The following is a 25393-nucleotide window of genomic DNA, read 5'->3' on the forward strand; positions in this document are numbered from 1 at the left end:
TCAGTACAATCCAAGCTTTTGAACTGACTTAGTGCTCCAGCTAAGATGGAATAATTTGAGGTAAACTAAGAAAGTTGACATCAGCACAACATAGCGATGCAGATATTTCCCACATATTCTGCAGTGGAAACTATAACGTTTCAGTAGCAGTGTGTTCATCAGTAGAAATGAACTAATAATGAACAGTCTAAGACGTTTATTCTTGAGAAGATATTTATGATCCAGCTAGATGTCTAGAAGGCTTTTCTTTTTTTTCCTTTCTTTTTTCTTTAAATACAATTTACTGTGAAATAAGTTGTGACATTAACTGTAAAATCTAATGTCATGGTTTTAGCTGGGGTAGAGTTAATTTTCTTCCCTGCAGCTGGCACAGTGCTGTGTTTTGGACTTAGCATGAAAACAATGCTGATAACACACCAATGTTTTAGTTGTTGCTGGGTAGTGCTTGTGCTAGTCAAGGACTTTTCCAGCTTCCCATGCTCTGCCGGGTGCACAAGAAGCCGGGAGGGGAGTGGGCACAGCTAAGAGAGCAGATTCAAACTGGCCAAAGGGATATTCCACATCATGTAACATCATGCCCAGTATGTTAACTGGGAGGAGCTGGCCGGGGGAGGGAGGCAGCAATCGCGGCTTGGGGATCGGCAGCATCAGTCAGCAGGTGGTGAGCGGTTGTACTGTTTGTGTTTCTGTTTTTTTCTCCCTTTTTCCATTTTCCTTTTTATTATATTATCATTATTGTTATTATTAAAATAATAAATATTATCATTATTATTTTATTCTAATTATTAAACTGTTCTTATCTCAACCCACAAGTTTTCTGGTTTTTTTTTTCTTTTGCTGTTCTGATTCTCTCCCCCATCCCACAGGGGTGGGAAGAGTAAGTGAGTGGCTGCGTGGTGTTTAGTTGCTGACTGGGGCTGAACCACATCATCTAAATTCTTTAAAAATGTGATCTTCCACTAATCACAAAAGCACTGGACAGAGGAAAAACAATACCTTGTATGAGTCACAGGCACAACTGGTCTTTCTGGTCGTCTCGGGGGCAAGGTACCAGGTCTATTCACAGAGTTTGCTTTGGGTGGCCGAGGTTTCTTCGGAGGTATAGCAGGAACTGAAGGCTTCTGCAAGTCTAACTGTTTTTGCTCTCTCTCTGATCTTTCTTTAAATCAATTATTTCCAGAAAAAAAGAACACGGATATTATTAAGTGGAATTCATTTGCAGTCACAAGTCTACAACTAAACAAGAAACCTTCAACTGAGATACACTTTATACAAAGAAAAAACTTATCTCCTTATCTGCTTTCCAATTCTGTCCTAAATAATTCTTTATTTGAAATAACATGTTTACCACAAATCAGTTGCTTGCCCTCCCTGCCTGTTCTGCCTGTAATTCCTGTAATGGCTGAAACGTGTGTGCAGCGTGTGAATGGGAATGCTATTTTTTATTTTAGTAACTTATTGATTTCTGAGTGTAAAAAATAAGAATGGCAAAAAAATACACCATAGGAAACCTGATTCTTCATAAAGAAAGGACAGAACTCTCAAAGGGACCAAAGTTTCACTCTCTATCCTACTATGTCAACACCCCGCTTCCCTTGACAACACCGTCCATAATATGTCATCAACATGACACCTCTGTATACGTGTAAGAGGTATTGGGAATGTTACACGGTGTTGTTTAATGGGTTCTAGGTTTCAGTCTGAGGGGATCATGGAAACACAATTCACATTAGATTTGGAATAGTCCAGTACGTGACTGTTGTTGACAGGCAAATACCCTTTTTCAGTGCACTTTCAGTTGATGCAATCATCAGGTCCTCTGTAACACTGAAGCTTTTCCGGTGTATAGTGTAATTTTTACACACTTACTCCTATGACAATTTATACTGCATCAGCGTACAAGAATCTAAACTATGCATGAGGGATGGGATAGGCAGCATACCACATAGATGAAAGAATGTTCCTGTGCCACCCCTGCTGCCACACCACGCTGAACAACGCCTGCCGCTCCCTGGTACTCCAGAAATGTAGGCATGACTCCTACAGCCTCATTTCAACATTTAAAAAAGTTACAGATATTTATACCCTGGGACAGTAGCATATTTTTTGATAGTTGCCTTTGTAAATCCAAAAATGGAAAGCAAAGGGGTTTATTGCTAAGATAAGCATGAGAAGCAGTGCACGTAGCCAAAAGTAATCATACGTAGACGAAAGTGCTAAAACACCTGTCAGATTGCGAAGACATATATCCAGAAACAGGTCTTGGTACAAAGTCTGAATGTTCTGGCACTAAATTTTAACTACGTATTATGTATTTAGTCATGTGCATATACGTGCCTTTTAAAAGACTGCAAGTTTGAATGCTTAGAAGTTAAGAAATCCCATAAACAAACTTGTCTGTACAATCTAATAGTCCACTTAAATGTATGAAACTTGACACCATCCTCAACTGAAGAATCAATGTAACTATCTTCCCCACACTATTCAGAATGCACAATGAACCAATGAAACCATTACAGGTTTAATTTGCTTGTTGCTGCTCTGTGTAGTACTGTGCCCCACTTCTTGCAATGTTCAAACCTGGCTTTGAAGACAGAATTTTTTCATTTCTTCACAGGCTTGCCTATGACTTTCGTGACTGTGATAATGGGGTGATTCATAAGCATTAATGACTGTATCTCTTCACAAAACCCCTCTGTAATGCAGGAAACCTACCAAGCCTGCTTTTCACTAGGGAACCAAGGCACATAGAAGTTAAGAAAAAAGTACACACTAATCTGGGGAATCTTACTTGATCAGGGACGTGGGTTTTACTGAGGACAGAGCTTTAGATGGCATTTTATGTACTGAGAGCATATCTCCCCTTGACTTCAGTTGAGGCTGCAAGTACTTAACAGCTCTGGATTAGCACAACTGAATGCCCTAAATTTAGCCCAAAAGCAACAATGAGATCTTTCTCATAGATCTATCAGAGTAGGAGAAAAACATCCAAACAATACACTTCATGAAAACAGGGACTGGGTGATGAGGATGTGCATCGGTTCCATTTCCCCTGTCTCTCTACAGAGAGCAGGCAGGAAAGCACATTTCATACCTTTTTCTTCTGTTCGATTAGGAAGACATTCTGGTCTTTCAGGAGGTACCTTTTTGATTTCATGCTTTCGATCTGTGGTACCTGTCAAAGAAATGAAAATTTAGAATTCTGAACAAGCCAACAAACCAGCATATACAGCCACAGAAGATTTAATTTTGCAATTTCTTAGGCTTTTTACAGTCTCCAATTTGAAAATGTCTTGTTAAAATGGAACATAAATCTAATTTCAAGTATTTGCTTACATCATAATGACAAAAAAGCAATTTGTTTTCACAGTCAACTTCACAGTTTCTAAAGTGTGCACCTCAAAAGAATAGGCACTTTCAGACCATTCTGTGCCAAAAAAAAAAAATAAAAATCAGTAGCTACAGATTTTTAAATGTGGGCAGATCCTTTACCACTGTAGACATACTTCACCTCTAGTACGAGCTGCTCACTTCCACCTATTAGACAGATGAGAATAGCAGTACTGACAGTATTCTGCATGACTAATTTAATTGACAGCTTTTGGCAGGGAGGTGTAAGCCTCTGCCTTCTTCTGCCTCCGTACTAGGGACCCTGACATACTGACTTGCTATAAGGAATATGGGACCTTGTGGCACCAACAACGGGAAGATTTTGCAAAAATTTCCTGGCACATGCAAGATGCAATCTTCTAGTCCCTGTGTTATAAGAAATGCTTTACTTGATATTGGCTTCGCTGCATTGGCTAACTACTAGGTGTTAATGCCATTTCAACGTAGCAGCGCTGAAAACAGCTTTAGGTAACACTATTAGTATTCCAATAAAAATTACAGTAGATGACATCCAAGAAAAGCAGGGGAGGCAGGACAGGGAATACAGGGCAATTTTTTTGCTTCAGTCTATTCTATTTTATGCAATTCTCAAGTACATTTACATTTTCTGATTGTGCTGTCGCAACTCTCTTCTGCAGCTGGTTCCTAGAAATCAGTACTCATCAGTGCAAACTGCTCATCAGTGGTGATCACCAGCCATTGTTTCTTTACATAACTGTGCTGCTGGACAGGCAATACTGTATCACTTACATGTCAATACGTAATACTGAATTGCCATTTTACAGTTGGAGTCGATGATCTTAAGGGTCCTTTTCAACCTAAATGATTCTATGATTCTATGAAAAACACTTCACTCCAGAGAGGAGAAACTATTGCTAGAAACCAATTAAAGCCTTTCTAAACATGAGTTATGCAAAGCACAAGTCATCCTATTGATACTTTTGCACATACTAGTGTGTTCAAGAAAAAAAGACACAAGTCTATATACCTAATTATAGTAAGATTAACAGTCATCTTTAACATGCAGAGGGACACTCTCAGGCCATGTCTAAAACAATGAGCCTACAAACACGAGCTCCCAGGCTCAGGTGTACTCCCTACGTGCGTTGTGAGCCCCAAAAGAATCAGTAACCAGGCAGGCACCATGATCCTGCCCTAGCTGCCAGGAGAAGGCGACCTGCAAGGAAGCTCTAGTGAACTCAGTACCAGCTCCCAGAGGGACTCAACAGAGTATTCCCACCCTCTAGTCTGATGCAGCAGAATTGCTTATCCCAGCTACCCAGCGAAATGCCTACTGCTTTTCAATGACTATGTAAGGGACTCGTGCTCCTAACTTCGGTTGTCCAGTTTTCACTTACTTTGTAAAGTAGCCCAGCACAGACAGCCCTGGCAGCCTCCTGCTGTGCAGAATTTGGAAATACAGCAAAAAATCCAGCTATGCTATAATACAAACCAGACAACTCCTTTACATATGTACCACTTCTGCTACAAATATCAATTCTAATTCTCTGCCCTGACTTTTTGCTCTGCATCAGAAGATACTCATATTTAATTATTTAGGCTGCAACTGACAGTTCTCAATTTATTCATCACACTATGACTGGTTAAATGTGCAGAAACATTACTGGAAATTTTTACCTACTATCAACAGTAAAGCCTGACATGAGGACGTGGTAAAATGTAGTGTTATCTCAGTAAAGTGATAATTTAACAAAGCAGGATGGCAATAAACATAGGCTGATTTTCACCTCGAAACACATATCAGAAGAAACTCTCGTGCATAATCAGCCAGGACTTGTCAAAGACTAAGTATGAAAACAAAGAATAGCAATATGGCTTTGCCATAGACTTAGATGGCCTTAATCAAATTGTCTTCAACCTTTATGCACCCATTTTTCCTTCTGAAAATGGGCACATTCTCCTGCTATGGTGATGCAGCTAATGTGTTGGATGCAAACAGGCACAAACATATTAAAAGTATTATTCTCTAATTATACGAGTATAAATTGAAAGAAACATAACATGTTATATAGCTTTTCCAAAACGCGTCAGGCTGTAGCATCAGTTGTCACTAAGGCAGCTTTAGTATGCAACCACCACTAGATGGCCCAGTTATACTGCTCTCTCTGGACACCGTTACTGATCTTAAAATCAAATCTATGTTTTTAGGAGTCTCAAGACAGAGTGAAGAACAAACCATGGCTGTCAATAAGCAAACCAAATATTTACAGTCATGATCCTGTAGTCAAAAAACTGCTTGACAAATTCAAACTAGTTAAATTATAGCCTATTGCTTCACAGTGAATTGTACACTGGTGTAACTTGTTCCTCTGTTAATATATCAAGACTCTAGGAGAGGAACATTTACTTTTTAAAGCACTGAAAGCTGGAACAGACCACAGTGACAAGAAAAATAATCTGGCTAGATTGGAGGTGTTCGTGTTTGTTTTTTAATGTGCGCCAACAGTGCGGGAAGTGGTAGTGCTGCTGCAGAATTTTAACAAACCAACTAGAGTTAAGGGATTAAAGAATTCCATCCATAGTTATGTTTCCACCACAACTGCAATACAAATAAAAACTCTGAGAGCATCCCATGCCTTGTGATCTGTGTTTTTACATGAATGGAACAGGAATTTGGTTTCTCAGGTCAAGTGTGTAGGTACTTTAACTGTTTCTAAGTTTCACGGAAAAAATAAATCATGCAGGCACTTTTGAAAATCTGTATTGAGAGTTCATTTTAAAACTACAGACAAAAGTGGTTTCAGCCTTCAGTATTTATACACAATTCAGTCTAATATATTCCAAAAACAGCTTTACTAGCACTCATCCATTTGGAAAACATAATCAGCCCCTTAATACATTTGTAACACCATTATCTACATAGCCAGATTCAGGATAACTCCTTTAAGTTTTATACTTATGGCTATAAAGTATTGAAAACCAAGAATCTAACTAAGGCATAGAACCTAGAGACAGACAGCTGGCTCCAGCATTCATGCAGATCTGTAAGATTCAGATCGCAACTCAGATGGGGCCACTGTATTACAGCCAAGTTCTCTGACACTATCTTATAGATATGCAAAGAAGCTCTTTACCTCTAGAATGAATAGGATCTGTAAGTGTAAAGTGAATGCAGTTTCTTCCTGCAGGTATTATTAGACTCCAAAATATTGGGTCTATACTGCAAAGACATGCTTACAATCAACTTCAGTCAAGGAATGGAACGGAAGAACTTCTGAAAACTGAAGTATCACGCTCGCTCCAAATTAACATGTTTAAGGGGCAAAATAAATTATTTTAAAATTGTGCAAATGATTGCCTGCAATACATTTAAAAAGCACACCATGGTCTTTCAGGGTTATCATCTTTTTGCAATTTGATTCTGATTTATTAGTTGTTGTCTAGACAACTCCTGCTTATCAATTTTGATACAGAAGAACTCTACATAAATTTGAATATACTTAATTTAGACTGAGATGTGCTCACTGACATGTGCTGTACAAAATCAGCTGCACCTTACCTGATCCTTGTTTGATGACAGGGGCTGATGGAGGTGGTGGTTTCTTGGGTCTCTAAAATTTAATAACAGAAGAAAACAGATTGCTTCAAAAGGCCTGTAAATCTGATTCATACAAAGGTTGGAGTTAATCATACATTGCTTAACATTAATAATTACAAGACTTGAGACTACAAACCTGTCCCATACTTCCCCTGAAATAACTTCATTAAAAAGAATTTGAAGGGAGAAAATAGCATTGACAAATAAAATGACATTCTTCTACTTTTGCAATGGAAATGTCCTGCTGGGGGAAAAAAAGGTCCAGCTTATGTGACTTAAGATTAGAGAAATATATGACCTTTGGTTTACTGAAGAAACTTATTAATTTAAAATTTAATCTTGTAAATATTCCAACCCATTTTGGAAAAAAAAAACAAACACAAAAACCAGCTCGACCTGGCAAAACCTGAAGTGTGTTTTTTCAGACTCAATAATGGCGCAAAAATGCAGAATAGAGGAAATGCTACAAAGGTTATATTTTGTTCACTCACAGTGATAAATTTACAGCTCCTATTGTGAGAGTTATCAATTTTAGATGTTTGGCGAAATGAAATAAATTATTCCAACCAATCTGTACTTTTTCCTTTTCCCTCTCTGTTATGACTGTTTTCCTAACAGATTTGTAATGGTATGGCTGATAAAAAAGAGCACGAAATCAGTGCCAGAACCATTTCTCTTCACCTCACTCTTAAAAAAAAATCTTGGGAATAAAGCCTAAGTAAAAATTAATAATTGTTTTTATCAAATGACCATCCTTTTTTTCTGAGAAGGACCTTATTTTCTTTGCTACAGATTGATCACAATCACTGTCACTAGGTTGCTGGCTATGCAACACTGTATATTGTCTTGTGGAACTATCTATAAGATGATGCTTCCAGACATGCATAGCTTTCCCAAACTTCAACCAACCATTTAGGTCAATATTTTCTATCAAACTCACACTGATCCCGTCCCCCCCATTTTTCTAAATATCTGCCAAATGGCTCACCTACTTTCAAGAAAGATCAATTGTTTTGCTCACTTGCAGTAATTAGCTCAGCCTCTACCCTAGAACTCTCGAGTGTTAGTCTGAATGTTGACAGGGAGCAGGTTTTCTGTGAAGGCTGAGCCCTTGCTGGGGGAATCTCTGTCAAATCTAGCAAATATATTCCTCTCTGGAGAAAAAAAAAAATACCAGTTTTGCACAGACTGTGTAAGCGTAACAGCTTAAATCTCTGAAGTTGCCATCCTGCAAGTCTCAGGTTTCTCCTACCATTTTATTCTAACCACACATCATCTCCTGTCATCAACCCGAGAAAGCCGTGGCCAAGAACTTGGGAGCTCAGAATGATCTTCTGTAGCCTGGGTGCTGTGGGCCATCGTGCATGAACAGTGAGTCCCTCATACTCTCAGAGACATTTCTGCAAGAACTTGGGCAACACGGTTCAAGGTTTAAATGCAGAAAAGCGCAGGAAAATGTGGAAAGGGAAGAAGACAGGGACAATGAATGTCTTGTTATAGCAGTTGGGGGTTTGGCTGATAATGGCTGCAGAGTGAAACAGTTGGTGCTGAGGATCCAACAACACAATACACATTTGGGGTTAATTCTGGAGTGGTGCGAGCCCAATCCAATTGACTGTCCATATGTCAGCTGTTGGAATATATGAGGCGAACTCCTTTAGCACATCTTTTGGCTTAGTTCTCATCTGAAATGAGTCTAGTTCATGTTCCCTGAGACCTGTCTTCGAGGCAAACCAAAGCATAGCGAGACAAGTGAGAGATGAGCTACAAATCCCACTTCCAATCAAAACTAAAACACTAATGTAGATAAACACAAAGAGAAAGGATCCTACAGCTCATTAGACAAAGTGGCTTTAACTGGAAGCTGATGAGGGAAATATATTGTTTCAAAAAGGCAGACAAGGATCAGAAAAAAAGGTAGTGTGAAGGAGCCTTAAGACTGCTGAGGGAAACATGGAGAAGCAAGGAGGAATTACAAGGGTCTGTGGCTGGATGAGATAACTGAGAAGGTGTTGGAGACAGACTGGAAATGAAGCCATCAGAAAGGAAACCAGGATAGATTGGACAAGAAGAGAACACAACTACAAAGCAGGGACAGAGAGTGAGAGCGGAGAGGAAAACAAGCTGGATAAAGAAATTTGGTGTAGGGTTAGACAGTAAATTCAGATGGTGATTTAGACTCAGGTAGTGAGCTCAGGGGAAAATCCTGTAACAGACCACCTGAGAGGTAGAGACTGGGAGTAGGCAGTGAATAGAAAAGGCATGGGACAAATAGCCCTGTGTGGAAAAGAATTAGGATTGGAAAACTGGGGACTGAACAAGGAGATGGGAAAAGATCCCAAGCTTTGTTCAACAAGCAGAAGAACTACTGCAACAAATACTTTCAGACCACAGGATGGAATCCAAGGTTTCTGGACCCCATCAGAAAATACCTGACAAAACCACTGGAAAAGTATCCATTCCCTTCCTTTTTAGCACTGATCCAAGCAAAGGCAAACTGTCTATAGTCTGACAAGTTACTTATGTGGCTAGATCTGTGCCATTTTAAAAATTAATAAAACTTTATTCTCCACATTTACAGCAAACCTAGCTGCAATTTCAAAGTGTCTGAATACGTAATTTATTCTACAAGTTATAGTCATCATACTCTAAAGAAAAAAAACACTTAAAGATATATAATTTATAAGTTCAAAAAGACTGAATAAATTTCACCACAAAAAAATAAAAGGATAAGAATAAAGTTTTTTTTAAATTCTATAATAGGCTCCCTATGTCTTAAAGTTTATGATTTCTGCCTCTTCTGGAAACCACCTTCTTTTATTACTAGGTCTAAAGCCAGGATATCCACTCTGCTACGGAACTGCATTTTCATCTCCCTTAGTTTTTGCTGCTCTTCTATCTTCATTTTCAATAATTATCATGTTAGCTTTTGTGAGTTTTTTAATAGTTGCTTTATTAAGCTTTCCAAGTTATTTAATTTTGCCTCCGGCATCCAATTTTATTGCCAAAGATTGATGCTGAGTGTCAGTAAGTCTCGGTTTTTTCACAGGCGGTTTACACTGTCGTTGTGAAGTACTCATCAAAAGCCTGATTGCAAGCTCATAATATCACACTGATGACTGAAAAGGTTCCTAAAAATGGAATGGACTTTTGGGGGAAGTAATCCATTACTTTCTTCCAGGAAGCTGCACAATTTCTAAATATTGTTTGGCAAATAACAATGTCATCTCTTTCAAATAAATAGAAGCTGAAAAAGCTTCTGCATAGACTCTATACCTTCTTTTTTAATAATTCTGAAAGGTAAAGAAACATGCCTCTGAGATACCAAAAGCTCACTGCTGTCTTTCAAATCTCAGTTAAAATTTCACCTTTTTGATTCTGGAAGAGTGCTTGACTGCTGTCAGTCAGTATGCAGGTGGTACGCTAACTTTCTATATTCCACCACAAAAACAATGGAGAAGAGTTAACAATTCTGGTCATTGTTGCATCACCTGACTCAGACAAGTACCCTGGGACCTCCAGTTCCTCTCTCTCCCAAACTTAGGATACAGGACAGAGGGCTTTCAGAGCAACATAGTGTAGGCGGATTGACTGGATGGGCCAATCAACCCCTTGAAAGAAACTCCATAATATGCCTTTGAGTGCCACACATTCTCTTCATGGATGCTTTGTAACCCAGAAATAAGTTTTCTTTAATTTTTTTATTATTAAGTTAGAAGTAAAACTTTGTCAAAATCACATATCCGAAAGAGAATTCCTTTCAACTTTACTTTCATTCTGTATTCTAAAGCAAAAACAAAAGAATACATTACTTACCTCTTTTTCAAAATCAGAAGGAAGCAGCTTGACAAAGTTATCTGGAAACACACCTCGTCTGCCATTGAGTTCTCCTTCCCACCAACCCACATCAATGCAATCCTACGAAATAGTAAAATAAAATGAGAACCACAATGTGCTTGTGTGCTGAACAGATTTGTGTGCTGAAGTGCTCTTTCGCATAATGTCCTGCCTTTTTGCTAGAACATGACAATTTAATGGAGTGCCAGGTTAACAGGGTAATCTGCCAGATAAAAACTTCAGTAATCACCCCACATTACATTACCACATGGAGCAGCTAGGAAAGAACAATAAACATGCTGTAAGGGCTCAAGAGCATGTCTGTGTCTAAAGCAAAACACAGTTCTGCCATTTGATCTATTAAACCAGTAAGCATTTTGAACACATCTGATATTACTTCTCTCTGACATTATCTTCCAGAAAGACAATGACTTAATGAAACATCATATATACCTGTAGATAAAAAAGCTCCTTTATTTCCCATACTTTTAAGAAAAGCTTGACACATTGGAATTACTTCTGAGGTTATTAAGTTTTATCACAGTCCAATTAAGAAGGCATTATACACCTGATCAATATCAAGCATCACCTTTTTCTGCAGCATTTTTGAGCAGCACGATGAAGTGTGTGTAGCAAAACAACGTACAGCTAAATGCTTGCAGTAAGTTAGCTACTGTATCAGTGAGTGTAAATGATAAAGTAGTACAGCTATTTCGGTTATGACTAATAATAGCAACAGAAGCCAAAACCATTTTAGAGAAGGTTACAATTATTCCTTAAGTCCTGGATGGTAACCTCCATGTTTACTTATTTTTGTGTTTGCTAAAGAGAACACTTCCACTTGAGATTTTCCACATTATTCTACTCTGAAAGCTGTAGCTGAACCAATTCAGCTGTTTTCCAAAACACAATTATGGGAAAGTCATGCATCATATGCTCAGTCTTAAAGTAATTTCAGCCAATTTTAGCAGTTGGCTCAGCACCAGGCTGGCCAGCCTTTCTATCCCTCGAGCAGTAGCCCTAGATCTTCTTGCGGCTCAGAGCGATGCAATAAATATTACACACCTGAGGCATGAAGGAAGTGGAAATCCCACAATCAGTGCCTGGGTTGGACATGACAAAAACTCACCAGAGATCCCCCCGTTCTACGACAGCCAGGGCTAAACAGGCAACATCAGCCTTAAGCGATTGCTGCAGCATCACTGCTTCCATAGCCACAGATCTGGACTGACCAAACCGTTTGCACCTGCCAGGTATACCCAGCTGTCCTGATAGAGCCACACTGGAACTGCTCAAGAATTCAACATGTTGGATGTTCCTATTCTAATGTTTCTCATCCAACCCTGTGGAAACTCTCCCAGATTTAATGATGTACTTTTGCTTTTCAAAAAATCACATTTCACCAGTGTTCAGAAGAGATCAGCAGAAATTTAGCAGCTGTGTCCTCTGAATACTCAGTGGTACTGATGTAGGTTTAACAGTTCTAGCTTGGGGCATGGTCACTCTTCCAGGTCATCCTGCAGTGAGGATTGTCTATCACTCACTGCTGCAGAAACTGAGTGGTTCTTTCCCTGCAAAGACTTTACCTGGGCTGTGGAAAAAAGCATGTTAATGTACAGAGCTGACTCATTACAATCACCTGTCTCTTCTTGCTTTTCAGTAAAGTGAGACGCAGTGAAAAAGCTGTGCATCTGGAACACCAGCATATAGGGACAAGCAGGAACAGAGGGGCATGGATATAATAAAAGTAGGCAAGAGCAGGCAGGTAGTTTAGGAAAAAGCGAGAGGCAATAACATGCAATGAATAATTATTTAGGTTTTCATAGAGAAGAAAGCTAAAAAAATTGGACAGAAGCAAATGAAACAGGGCAAATTCTACAAGCCTCATGCATGCTATGAGGCAACATCCCTCCAGAAATGGCACTCATTCAAAGGGTCCAGAATATTAACATTCTTAACATTCTTGTGGTGTGAGAAAATAGCTTGAAAAACACCAAGTGGAAGTGCATGTCTTAACACTATTTATCTACACAATTTGGCTGTGAAGCCATACCTGTTGTGCAGTACATGTAAAAGCTCTGGTGTTAAAAACGTCACATGCTCACAGCAGTGACTGTTGTTGCCATGCGCAGAGGGGAAGAGATTGTTACATAGTGATTAAAAGACAGCTCTTTCTTTTTTCAAAGTGAGTATCCAAAATGACCTAAAACTTTAAAATACTCTAATCTTCATTTAATCATCTACCTAGGAAGACTCATAGCATGCCCTCACAATTTACCAAAGTTTTGAAGATAAATGTTTACAAAGCACACACACGTACACACTGCAAAAATACAGAGGGGAAAAATAACAGGAAATGAGTATTTTTTTGTCTAGAAGAAGTAAGCAGTGGTCTAAACAGGGGAGAGGATCCACTGAAAGAATCTGAATGTGAATGGGTAATAAAAGATTGCATGATAATACATGCATGGAAAATGGGCTGTTTTACATTTCCATGAAATAATTTGTTTCAAGTGCTACAGGGATGACAGAAAAATGCAAGTTACCTTAATAAGGTGTACTTAGAGAAGTCTTAAAAATATTGTTCACAATGACTGTGCTTGTTGGTATTTTTCTGTAAGTTATCATGCAAAAACATTGGATGATATTTGAGAGAAAACACTAGCATTAAAGAACATCATTGCTTTTATTTTTTTTTTTTTGGGGGGTGAGGGTGGGGGTGGGGCGGGTTAGTTGTTTTTCTGTGCTAGGCTTTTTACTTAGCTTACTTAGTCCACCTCATTTTCTGAGATAGAGTATGTGCCAACTAAATACACAAGCTAAATAGCCTGGTTTCTTCCACCATGTCTGTTTTGGGTATGTATTTCTTTTTTTCCTTCATATCTCAATACTCTTATGCAATGTACTCCTGAGCTACAAATGCAGGCACTGAACAATCCTTTCATTCTTTTTCTGGTTGTTTTCTTCCCTACTCAATCCATGTTTTTCTCCCCCATTCTCCCTTCTCTTTAGCAGGGTGGCCTTCATCAAGGACATTTACCTCTTCTAGACATTCCTGGGAGTTACTTAGGAGATATTTTCCAGTTCTGTTAGACTGTCAAGCCTTTGTTAGTGAACAGGACTGATCCTCGACTAGCTGATGGTTTCAAAATATCTGCTGAAGGAATACAGGGCTTCACGAAGGAACGAGATAATCAGCTAGCCGTGCGTGGCACGGGCAGGTACTGTGCAGGATTTTAGTCTTACTGCAGAGCCAGCACCCCTCACTCCTGATGTGAAGGCACCCTCCCACTTGGCTCTATCTACTTACGCAGCCTAGTAATCAGTGCACTCAACTGTTCTATCACATGGTGTGTTTTATAATGCCCTCCACCCCCTACGCTGCTAATCTGAAATTGCCAAAACATTTATGACCCAATTTAGACCTTGAAAAATATTAAGAATAATTCAAGCTGCCAGAGGTGAAAAGCTTGTGCTTCAACTGATAGCACAGCTTAGTGCTAGCTAATAATCCTGACTAAACAACATACAATATCACATATATACTTTTTAGGTAAATGCTTTTTTATGCCCTTAGGAAACACAAATCTTACTCCTGCTTCTTCATTTTATTAACATACGTGAATTTTGTAGTAAATGTTTTTTTTAAAGCTCATTTGTTTTCATGAAGATGCTGTTGAGTTACACATTCATTAATCCCAAACAGCTGCAGGTTTCTTTTTTTCTACTCCTCCTCCTGAACTTGCTGCCCAGGCTTATGCAGCCAATCACAATGCAGGATTTTCATACAGTATATAAATCTTTAGGCAGCTTCTCTTTATTTTTCTCACTTACTTTATTTGCCAGAGGAGGCTTCTGTGTCACTGAGCAAAAGAATAGAAAGAGACCTCAAAAATCAAAAGTTATAGATGAGATCTGGTAAAGAATCTCAGTGGTGGTGCCCTCCTGTTACCCACAACTGCAGGCTCGCTGCGCCTCTGCCACCTCTGCAAGGCCATGTACGATGCTGGCAGCAGGTACCTCTTATCACAAGACAGACCACCATACAAGGACACCTGAGTTACAGCCGCACAAGCTGCCTCAAGTACTAACAAATGACATAACTATGAAGTGCAATCAAAGCAATATGATTAAAACCTTGTGGCTGCCTGTGAACACTGAGCAAAAGCTACTCCAATACCCCATGATCCCTCAGACCCTGAAATATCCCAAAAGTTCTATGAAAAAAATTTATTCGAATTACTAAAAATGCATCTTAGTTTAATTTAAGAAAAAAAGAGGAAACGTAAGATTTATACAACTGAAAAGTAAGACACAGCAAAGAAGTAGAAGTTGTGTTTGACAGATAGTAGAGTTCATGCAAGTTAGGTGGTAGCTGGGCCAACATTTAGCTACTGTAAAAATCAGCTCCTACCAAAGCTTGACTCAGAGACTATACTCATGTAGTCATTGCAGTGACAGTGCAATCAAATACCTTAGAGAAATCCACTGCTGGTTCACACTGCAAAGCCTCTTTTCATTGCTTAGGCAGAGGCGGATTCACGAAACAGAAAACAAAAATCTAGAGGGAAATTTTAGCATTTTCTCACTGAAACACAAAGCTTGGTTTTATCCTTACTTCCGGTGAAGTAGTTTTGTTTCAAAATCTTGTTTCTGATTAATTTAATTCAAACTACTTTTTAGAGAACAAAGTAAAAGGAGGGAGGAGAGGCAAAATGAAAGGAGGATTGAAAAGCTCTTCTATGCAGAATCAACATCCATTCTAATTCCAAGCTCTGCAGATCCCAAGTAAGTGATAATAAACATTGGATTTATTAGCAACATTAATTTTGTGGTAAGTATTGGGGTAAAGAATTGGACAAAACATAATGTTAAGAAAGACAGAACTGTTGAGGAATTTTTGAGGAAGAATTTTTAAACTTTATAAGAAATAAATATTACACAAAATATAAGATACTAAGATATCAACCTGACCTGGAATTCTTACGTAAGTCAGAAAAATATTGTAAGAGGAAAGGATAAATGTGGGAGAAACAGCAACTACCAGAAAACCAGAATACAACTAGCATTTGTCAACATGTTGCCAACAATTTTAAGGGTATACACAGGTGAACTAAAAAACATCAGTCCTCTTCTTGATGTGAAGAATAACGGGAAAATATCCTTCATGTAATTAGAAGTGAGACATGCAAGCTGTGAAGAAAATTTTAGGAATGAATCATCTGGAGAAAACAGACTTTTTTTTTTTCAGAAGGGAACAGAAAAGAAGAAAACAAAATACAAACCCAAAACCAATTATAAGATAAGAAAGATAAGAACACAGCTCCACTCTGAAACTTATGTCTGTGGTGACTAAAAGAGTAGGGGCAGAGTGGGGGGAAGAGAGAGAGATACCGGAGTAGAGAGACCAGACAAAAGCTGTGCAAAGATATTTTAACATACAGGCAAAGAAAGTTTCCATTTGGAGCACCATATTTTTTATACTGGTACTAAATATAAGTGAAATATAGTGAAATAAACATCACTAGAGTTGACAGTATATGATCATAAGTTAGTCTCCTTTTGGCAACTGCAGTGATCCTGTAGCCACTCTCATACTGGCTAAGAAAAGTCATAGAACACTGGAGTCGGGCTTCCTCCTGGGTGCAAGAATCACAACCTTACTTAGTCTCTTATGCACACAGCATCCTATATTAACAGTTTTGCTTAGCAGTAAAACTGCTGCTCTTATATTAGAACAAGCACCGTACTGTTCCTTCCCTCAGTGCTCTCAATCCAACTGTAAAAAAAGCAGAAGCCGGTGGAGACTGAACAAAAAACCCCAGCATAAGGCGCCTTATATTACATAGTCTTACAAATACTTCACTCACTGCAGAGAAGCAGCTGTACCTAGACAGACACTACTCACAAGAAGCTAGCCCTAGTCATCTGCCCAACCAAGGAGTACAGCCAGTTGCAAGACAAGAACACAAACTTCCGTTCAGTTTTAACCATCATTGGTTTTCTTTGGTGGTAAAAGAGATGTCAATGGAGGTTGATAAGGCAGAGCTGTCAGTCCCCCACTAACTTGATCTTTGCTCTACTAGCTGATACCACACTCAAGACCACAAAATTAAAAGTTCACATCCGGAAGGTTATCCAGCATCTCTCTCATGCTGAACTGTGTCCCAGCTACAAGACTGATGGTGACAGACTGTCCTGTCATACAAACATGACTGAACTCTACCTCTTGGAAATGCTCACAGCTTCATAGCCTCTCCCTCTGCTCCAAGTGGGCAGGAGTTTCATACATCCCAAAGACAGAGTTGTTTTTATTTTATGTAAAGCCCTCTTTCTTAAAAACCAGGCTTGGTGTATTAAGGTTTCGTGGTAAGGTTTAGGTAGGCAGGGGTGGCGGGCTACAGGGGTGGCTTCTGTGAGAAGCTCCTAGAAGCTTCCCCCATGTCCAATAGAGCCTGTGCCAGCTGGCTTCTATACAGACCCTCCACTAGACAAGGCTGAGCAACAGTGGTAGCACCTCTGGGATAAAGTATTTAAGAAGAGGAAAAAGCCCTGTGCAACTGCACCCAGAGGAGTGAGCATATGTGAAAAAACTCTGCAGACACCAAGGTCAGTGAAGAAGGAGGGGGAGGAGGTGCTCCAGGTGGCAGAGCAGAGATTCCCCTGCAGCCCATAGTGAAGACCATGGTGAGGCAGTGTCATGGTTTTAGCTGGGGTAGAGTTAATTTTCTTCACTGCAGCTGGTTAGTGCTGTGTTTTGGACTTAGTATGAAAATAATGTTGATAACACACTGATGTTTTAGTTGTTGCTGGGTAGTGCTAGGTAGCCAAGGACTTTTCCAGCTTCCCATGCTCTGCCAGGTGCACAAGGAACCGGGAGGGGAGGGGGCACAGCTAAGACAGCAGATTCAAACTGGCCAAAGGGATATTCCATATCATGTAACATCATGCCCAGTGTGTTACCTGGGGGAAGCTGGCTGGGGCGAGGCAGCGATTGTCGCTCAGGCACTGGCAGAATCAGTTGGCGGGTGGTGAGCAGTTGCATTGCTTGTGTTTTTTTTTTTTTCTTTTTTCCAAGCTTAATTTCTCTCTCTCGTTATTTTCCTTTGTATTATATTATCATTATTATTACAATCGTTATTATCATAATAATTATTATCATTACTATTTTATTTTAATTATTAAACTGTTCTTATCTCAACCCACAAGTTTTCTCTTTTTTTTTCTTTCGCTCTTCCAACTCTCTCCCCCATCCCACAGTGGTGGGGGGAGTGAGCAAGCGGCTGTGTGGTGGTTAGTTGCTGACTGGGGCTAAACCACGACACGCAGGCTGTCCCCCTGCAGCCCATGGAGGTTAGCGGTGGAGCAGATACCCACCTGCAGCCCACAGAGGACCCACACTGGAGCAGGTGGATGCCCAAAGGAGGCTGTGACCCCATGGGAAACCCGTGCTGGAACAGGGTCCCGGCAGGAGCTGTGGCCCCATGGAGAGAGGAGCCCAGGCTGGAGCAGGTTTCCTGGCAGGTCTTGTGACCCCGCAGGGGACCCACACTGGAGCAGTCTGTTCCTGAAGGGCTGCGCCCTGTGGGAAGGGACCTACGCTGGAGCAGTTTGTGAAGAACCGCAGCCTGTGGGAAGGACCCACAATAGACAAGTTCATGGAGTACTGTCTCTGTGGGAAGGAACCCACGCTAGAGCAGGGGAAGAGTGTGAGGAGTCCTCCCCCTGAGGAAGAAGGAGAGGCAGAGACAGTGTGTGATGAACTGACCACAACCCCCATTCCCTGTCCCCCTGCGCCACTTGGCGGGAGGAAGTAGAGAATTTGGGAGTAAAGCTGAGCCTTGGAAGAAGGCAGGGGTGGAGGGAAGGCATTTTAAGATTTGGTTTTTCTCATTATCCTACTCTGATTTGATTGTTAATAAATGAAATTATTTCCCCCAGTCGAGTCTGTTTTGCTTGTGATGGTAATTGCTAGGTGATCTCTCCCTGTCCTGATCTTGACCCATGAGCCTTTCATTATATTTTCTCTCCCCTGTCCAGCTAAGGAGGGAAGTGATAGAGCAGCTTTGGTGGGCACCTGGCATCCAGCCAGGGTCAACCCACCACACTCTGTTATTATAGACAGGTTTACTTCTAGCCCATGCTGCTACCATACTTATACTCTAGGCCTAAGCCAGGTGAAAAGATCATGAAGGCAACCAACACTTTCTCTGAAAATGGGAAGCAGGACTTCTGGTTGTGAACATGTTTATAATAAAACCTCATGATGCGGATTTTTTTCATTATTTTGCAGAGGTCAGTAAAGCATACAAGATTACTATAATTTAAATGTCATACATGCACCAAACTATGCTTTCTTCCAACTACTATGCTTTATTTTACTTCTTTTTTCTTTTTTTTTTTTTGTCTTCAAGCCACTTACAGGAGAGCTAGTGTGTGCTGAGAGACTTCTTTTAATCACTTAAACAAAAAACAGTAGCTACTTGGCTCTCATTTGGTTGTAATTATAACTTGCTCTTGCCTCTGTTCAGAAGCCCACTGGACTTGTATCCAGATCATTGCTGAAGCCAGCTGCAAATGCTTGGAGATTGCTCTCTCCAGCATCAGCAGCCATCTGATACTGGGAACCTACCAACGGCTGAGCAACTTCTGCAGATTCACCAAAATACATGGAAACCTGACAGAGTCTGAGCAAGGCTGAGAGGGGCTGCCTAAATAACCTATTCAGCCTCTTCAGAAGAACAGCACTGCTACCACTAGCAGTGCATGAGAGGCATAGTTAAGGGTTGCAAGAGGTGCAGAAACAGTTTTGTCTGCCAGGCAGGTATCCACTGCTTCAGCCACGTTTTCCATTTATTTTAGCAGCAAGGATGCTTCCTGCCTTTTCCTCCAAAGCAACCAGGCCTTCAAGACAGCACCCGCTGCCTTATCTCTTGCTACCTTTGGAAGGACTGACCATTTCAGGGAGTGCCATGGCCCCATGTTCATCCCTCCCCTCCTGAACTTATCTTCCGAGCCACTCCTAGCAAAGGGGAAAGCTTTTGTTGGTAAAAGCAAATGAGAGGTCTTTCCTATTCCCCAGGGTCCCAAAACAAAGCTATGTATTCATTTTCTCTCCAATGCATGACTATAACTGCAGCTGTGTAAACCCTTGAAGAAACAAATCTAAAAAAGGACGATCTTTTCATCTGTAAATAGGACTTCTGTTTTTCTGAGGGAGCAGAACACTGTGCAGGCTGGGCTTCTGAACGTGCTGCTACTTTGTAGTACTACTAAAATATGAAGCCATGGCTTAGACATCAATACATAACTGTTCAATTTTCAGCTTTACAGATTGAAGTTTTTGATACAGAATCATTCCATCATACAGATTTCATCATTATAGCTAGGATAGAAGGCAATGCCAAGAACAAGAACAAGCAGGTCCTTAGAAAAGGTAGCTGCAAAGCAAGTACTGTGGGATGCAATCTCTTGAAGTGCTCAAATAAGTTTTCTGCTCATGCAAGTAGATGTACTTGCACACATAGTGATCACTTATGACGGTCTAAAAAAAACTGGCCTATGCAAATTATCCTTTAAATTTAGTATTTATAGATTACTACGCTTAAAATATACAATTGGCAAGCTAACATTACGAAGTAAAAATTTGGACTATTCAGAGTATTGAGAGACACTAAAACAGTGCAGGGTTTGAAAAAGTGAAATTTTCATGGCAGGATACTACAGTTTCACAGAAATCTCCCCTGGAATTCATAGTTCCTTGCATAATTAAAAAAAAATCCCAGCAGTTGGCAGTTGTATTCATCAAATGTCTGTTTTCCTTCTGCCCTTGTAAAGCTGGTTCTCCTCAAGAATGTTGAGCCGGTAAAATCGCATTATTCAGTAAGCCATGAATGTCTTGCACTTGCACTGACAGCTTTCATGTGTCAGCTCTGCTATGCTGGGAGCCACACATTACGTTATTACTACCCTCATTGTAAGTATCTCTCTAGCAGTCTTTCCACAACTGATAGCCAACCACATGATTTAAAGAAACACATACCACCTTTAATGTGAGCAAATGTGTCTATCACAATTTCCAAGACATCATCCATACATGCAGAGATATATGTAACATATCAAGGCTTCTGAATTTGAGCATTAAAGGCCTCATAGAAAGACAAATCTCAAGGACAAGCACTCTGCCATTCAGCCCACCCACGCAGAGCACCTGCGGGGCAGCACTGCTGCCTGCCTCCAGGCTCAGCTGCAGCGCTGGGGCCAAGAGGTCCCAACTCTCACAAATGCTGGAGAAGGCCACAGGATGCGCTCTGTGATTTTTAAAGTTGCTGTGTGACATCACTGGGCAAAACCAATAATGTGTGGGGAAATGTCTACTTTTTTTTTACCCTGTTAATGAATATATATAATATACAGATATATGTGGAAAATTTTCAGTGAAAACATGTGTCAAAGACCAGCATTATTTTGATAACTTTGAAATGAACTAAACAAAACCCAACCTCACGCCACATCAGATCTTCATTAATACAACATTGCTATTGGGGGGGAACAACAAAATCATGTTAATGCTAGGAGAAAAAAACAGCTTAATAATATTCAAGAATGTTTCTTTCAGATTTCTTACTACATTCAGTATCATGATGCTAAACCAAGACATATCATTCTCAAAATCCTATTTTATTTTTAAAGTCAGAAAATAATTGATTTTAGGGTCTTCATAAATTCTCATAAAACTTTGTAAAATACCTGTGAATAAAGGAAAGCTTCTCTCCAGAGGCTTACGTTACACCCACCTTGTGCTTCTTAAGACTGTATTCAAAACAATCAAGCTTTGTTACTTATTAAGCTCAGTTACTGGGGTTGAGACCTTACAGTATAGTGCAAAATTTGTTAAATACTTTTGAAGAAAATGGCTAGGATTTAAAACATCTGGTTAGTAATCAAGTAATCACTTTCCTCAGCAGAAACATCATTTTAAATACTGGGAATAAGGCAGAATCTCTCAACAACTATCTAATCCAAGATCATTTAGATAAAAGAGACAGTCCGACAGATGATAATTTAGTCTTCTGAGGCAATCCTGGAGAGCACACGTTTTCCCTTTACATACACTTCCTTGAAAATACTCACAGATTATGAAATACTGAAAGAAAAGTATGAGAGGAAACATCCTAGTCTGGCTCTGTTTGGCCCCTAACTCAGGGATTTACCCTGCTCAGGTCCTCAGGCTATGTCCCAAAAGCCCCAAATCCTGCATGGATCCTTCCCAGCTCCTGTCAGCAATCATGCCCAAGCCGTAGGGAAGCTTACATAGGATAATGCCAGTTGCATCTTTTAAAGCTTAAGAAGTCCAACAGGTAATTTTTCCTTTTTCCATAAGCTCCAAGGCTCTACTGAGAATTTACCATGTCAACATTACACAGAAGGAAATGGGAGAGACCATCACAAATTAGACATTATTTCAGCTGTGGTTACACTACTCTTTCCAGAGTTTTTTTTTTTTTACTGGAAGGCACAACAAGAAGATACCTCTCCAGAAGACACAGTCTGTTCAAGAATTGGCCCAAGTTATTGGGCCCTGCAAAAAAGAAACTGCTGAGAATAATGAATGACCTGCAATACCCAGGACATTAAAGTAGAGGATCTAGCAGACCAGATATATTTTGTCCGTTAAATCTGTTTCAAGCTAGATCTAACCTTTTGACTTTAAACTCTGTGAGTAAATAGTTTAATCAGTAATGAAGCTGAAATGCTTTGATGAAATATTTGTACAAACAGAAAAAATTACATTGCTCATTGAACAAAACAATCTCTGCTGTGGATTCACTTCACTTGCAATGTTCAGTCAGCAGAATATCACGCAGAAATAAATATGTTCCACGTCATAAACCCCTAGCACTCCCATAACCAAATTAAAACTAAATTAGCCAATACAAACATGAAAGGTGGTGCTAGTAACAGACATAATTTATGCCTCTGATGAGCCAAGATATAATATTAATAATTACATTTTTGTATTTAGAAAGATTATTAAAAAAAAATAGAACAACACATGTGAAGGATTATTTAATGTTATTACTATTTACATCACAGACATCTTAGGACCAGGGCCCTAATTACAAGTACTAATTACTTGGCACTATAAGTGCATTTTTACTTTCCCTTTGAATAGCTCTCCCTACTCTGAAAAGGTTGGACTTCAGATAATACCATCAAACCAGCAGGTGAACCCAACATTCAGGATAAAAGAAAGGATGAAGCTAAGCAGTGAGTCTAAAGCCCACATTGTGAGCAATAATCTCAGTCTTCCAGATTCCTCAGCATTTCAGTGGTATCTTTTGTACGCACAGGGCAGAAAAAAAACTTTCCTTTTTTATCTTAAAATATGTCACCTTTTTAGATTAGCTTGGCTGTACTAAACACTTACAGAAAAACCTAACTCTTTTCAAATGATGCAAATCTTGAAGCATTGCCCTTATGGGGGATCCTGCCACTTCACCTACATAGCTTGGCATGAACTTCCATTTGTCAAAATTCAAATTCGGGACTTCCGAGGAACAACAGAGTCCCTTCCTCTAAAGGCACTGCTGTAGCACTGCAATCAGCGATAACAAGAACAGGAAAAGAGAACTTCAGCACATACTTAAAAAAAATAAAATATTATAAATATACTAGCAAGATCTCTCAAGGGCTGGCTGCTCCCCTCTCCCCTCTACTAACCTCAGGCATCACAAGTTATTTCAGTGCTTAGCTCAAACATTAGGGTTTCAGTAATGTTTCTAAAGGTAACAGTGAAATGTAAGCTGCACGTGGTACCTTATTAAACATATTGTCAGGCTTTAACTCTACACAGACCTTAACACCCCATTTCTAATCACAGCAGACAAGAAATGCTGCAAGACATGAATTTAAAAATTTATTTATAAACATTTAAAAGTCTTGGCCAAGGACAAGGTTCAGGCAAGAAGAAAAAATGGGAGGACAATTACTCACAGTCTGTTTTCCCTATAATTCCTGAGTATATAAAACCATTTTTTAAAATGAACATATTTATTTGATCATCAGTGTCCCCACAAGTTTTATATAACTGCTTTATATCACCCATGTGAGGAAACACTCATGCTTCTATGCAATGACACAAGCTGTACCCCACGCACTTGCCACACACATTAGCAGCCTGTCAAAAGGGTCTCATTCTGCAGGACCTCCTCCAGTTTCCATCCTGCACAGCACCGTAGCTTGAAACCCAGCAAAAATCCAAACCTTCTTGTTCCCATTAGGTCAAAAGTTTCAGGGGAAAGTTTCATTCAGGTCAGGGAAAAGAGACCCTACCACTAAGCCAGTCTCTCTGCAGGCTGCTGACTGCAGGGGCAACCCCACTCCTCCTGTCACCCTCTCCTACTCACACACCCCTGCCTGTCCTGTGGCTAAGGTTGCCAGATGCAACTCAAGAGGGAAGGAGCAGAACCATCCCTTTCAGCAGCCACCTACCGTCAATCATGTAAAAGTGCACCCTCAGCATGCACGCTTCACAAAAGAATTTCTTGTATGAAATCAGGAGCTTCGGTATGAGCAGGTTTCTCAATCAGCTGAGGGGGCAGGATGCCTTGGGGGGAAAACACTGGTGCTGGGCACAGCACCGGGAGCAAGGAACACAGAAAGCAGATTAGGTATGGCTATTAGGTGTGGCCAAAGTTGTGCTGAATAATTCATGGTTATCTCAGGAGAGAAAAGGGCATGCACCAAGACCCTTTATGGTGTTGCTCTCTCTGAGGGAAACACCTGTTTATTTCCAAAGGCGAAAGGTTAGTGCCTTTATTTCTCACGTGCTATTCTTTAAAGACAAAACATCATAAAAGCTTTCTTAAAGTTGGACATTATTTGATGTTTACTTACTATATTCCTTTCAGTTCCTGTATGCAGAAGTTAAACATGCTCAAAATACCTTGTATTAAAACCCCAAACAGGGGCACCTATTTACCTATTGATCAAATATTTAGTGTCAACACAAATCCACTGTGTTGCTCTGACAGAAAGCCATTTTAAAGTTTTATTAAATCACATCATGTATTTTCCCCGGCATAACCTGAATTTTTTGTATTGTTACATTATTAAACTCATTTCTAAAAATGAGATAAAAGCTTTTAGCTGTCAATCAAGTAAAAACAAAACTACCTGAATGACTATCATGAAATATGACTAACTTCTTCCCTTCTTTCAAATACAACCTTAAGCTACTGTACGTCTGCTTGAAAAGTTCTGTTTTCTTGGCCAATTAGCTTTATTTTTAATGACCTCAAATATTATCAGTCTTTGTTTTTTACCCACAGAGTGGAAAATACAAAAAAATTCATCTAATTATGGAAAAATGAGCGATACTATCTACCTATTTGCTCATACGGAAAGAAAAACTGAAAGGGTCCTGTTTCCTTCACATATGTCTATAACCAAGGGTTGTAAAATACGCGTGTGTTGTCTGCAATTCAAAGTGTACAAAAAAAATTCAGCAGTGAAAGAAATCCCATAGAAACAAATGCAGGAACAGGCAGGTTTCTACCCCAGTGACACCACAACCTAGTGAAATGTTCAATTAAGTATCATCTA

General features: G+C 39.7%; 1 protein-coding gene across 4 annotated transcripts in view; it reads right to left on the minus strand.

The window, feature by feature from the left end:
- Window positions 1-25393, minus strand: part of SH3KBP1 (SH3 domain containing kinase binding protein 1) — a 231739-nt gene that overhangs the window by 23652 nt on the left and 182694 nt on the right. For all 4 annotated transcript variants that reach the window (XM_075096619.1, XM_075096609.1, XM_075096638.1 and 1 more), the window contains 4 exons: window positions 10766-10867; window positions 6911-6962; window positions 3095-3175; window positions 997-1159 (listed from right to left, as the gene is read on the minus strand). In XM_075096619.1, the coding sequence (XP_074952720.1) occupies window positions 997-1159; window positions 3095-3175; window positions 6911-6962; window positions 10766-10867 (398 nt within the window). The remainder of the gene's footprint in view (window positions 1-996; window positions 1160-3094; window positions 3176-6910; window positions 6963-10765; window positions 10868-25393) is intronic.

This window comes from Phalacrocorax aristotelis, chromosome 1 (assembly GCF_949628215.1).
Source record: "Phalacrocorax aristotelis chromosome 1, bGulAri2.1, whole genome shotgun sequence".
NCBI classification, from domain to species: Eukaryota; Metazoa; Chordata; class Aves; order Suliformes; family Phalacrocoracidae; genus Phalacrocorax; species Phalacrocorax aristotelis.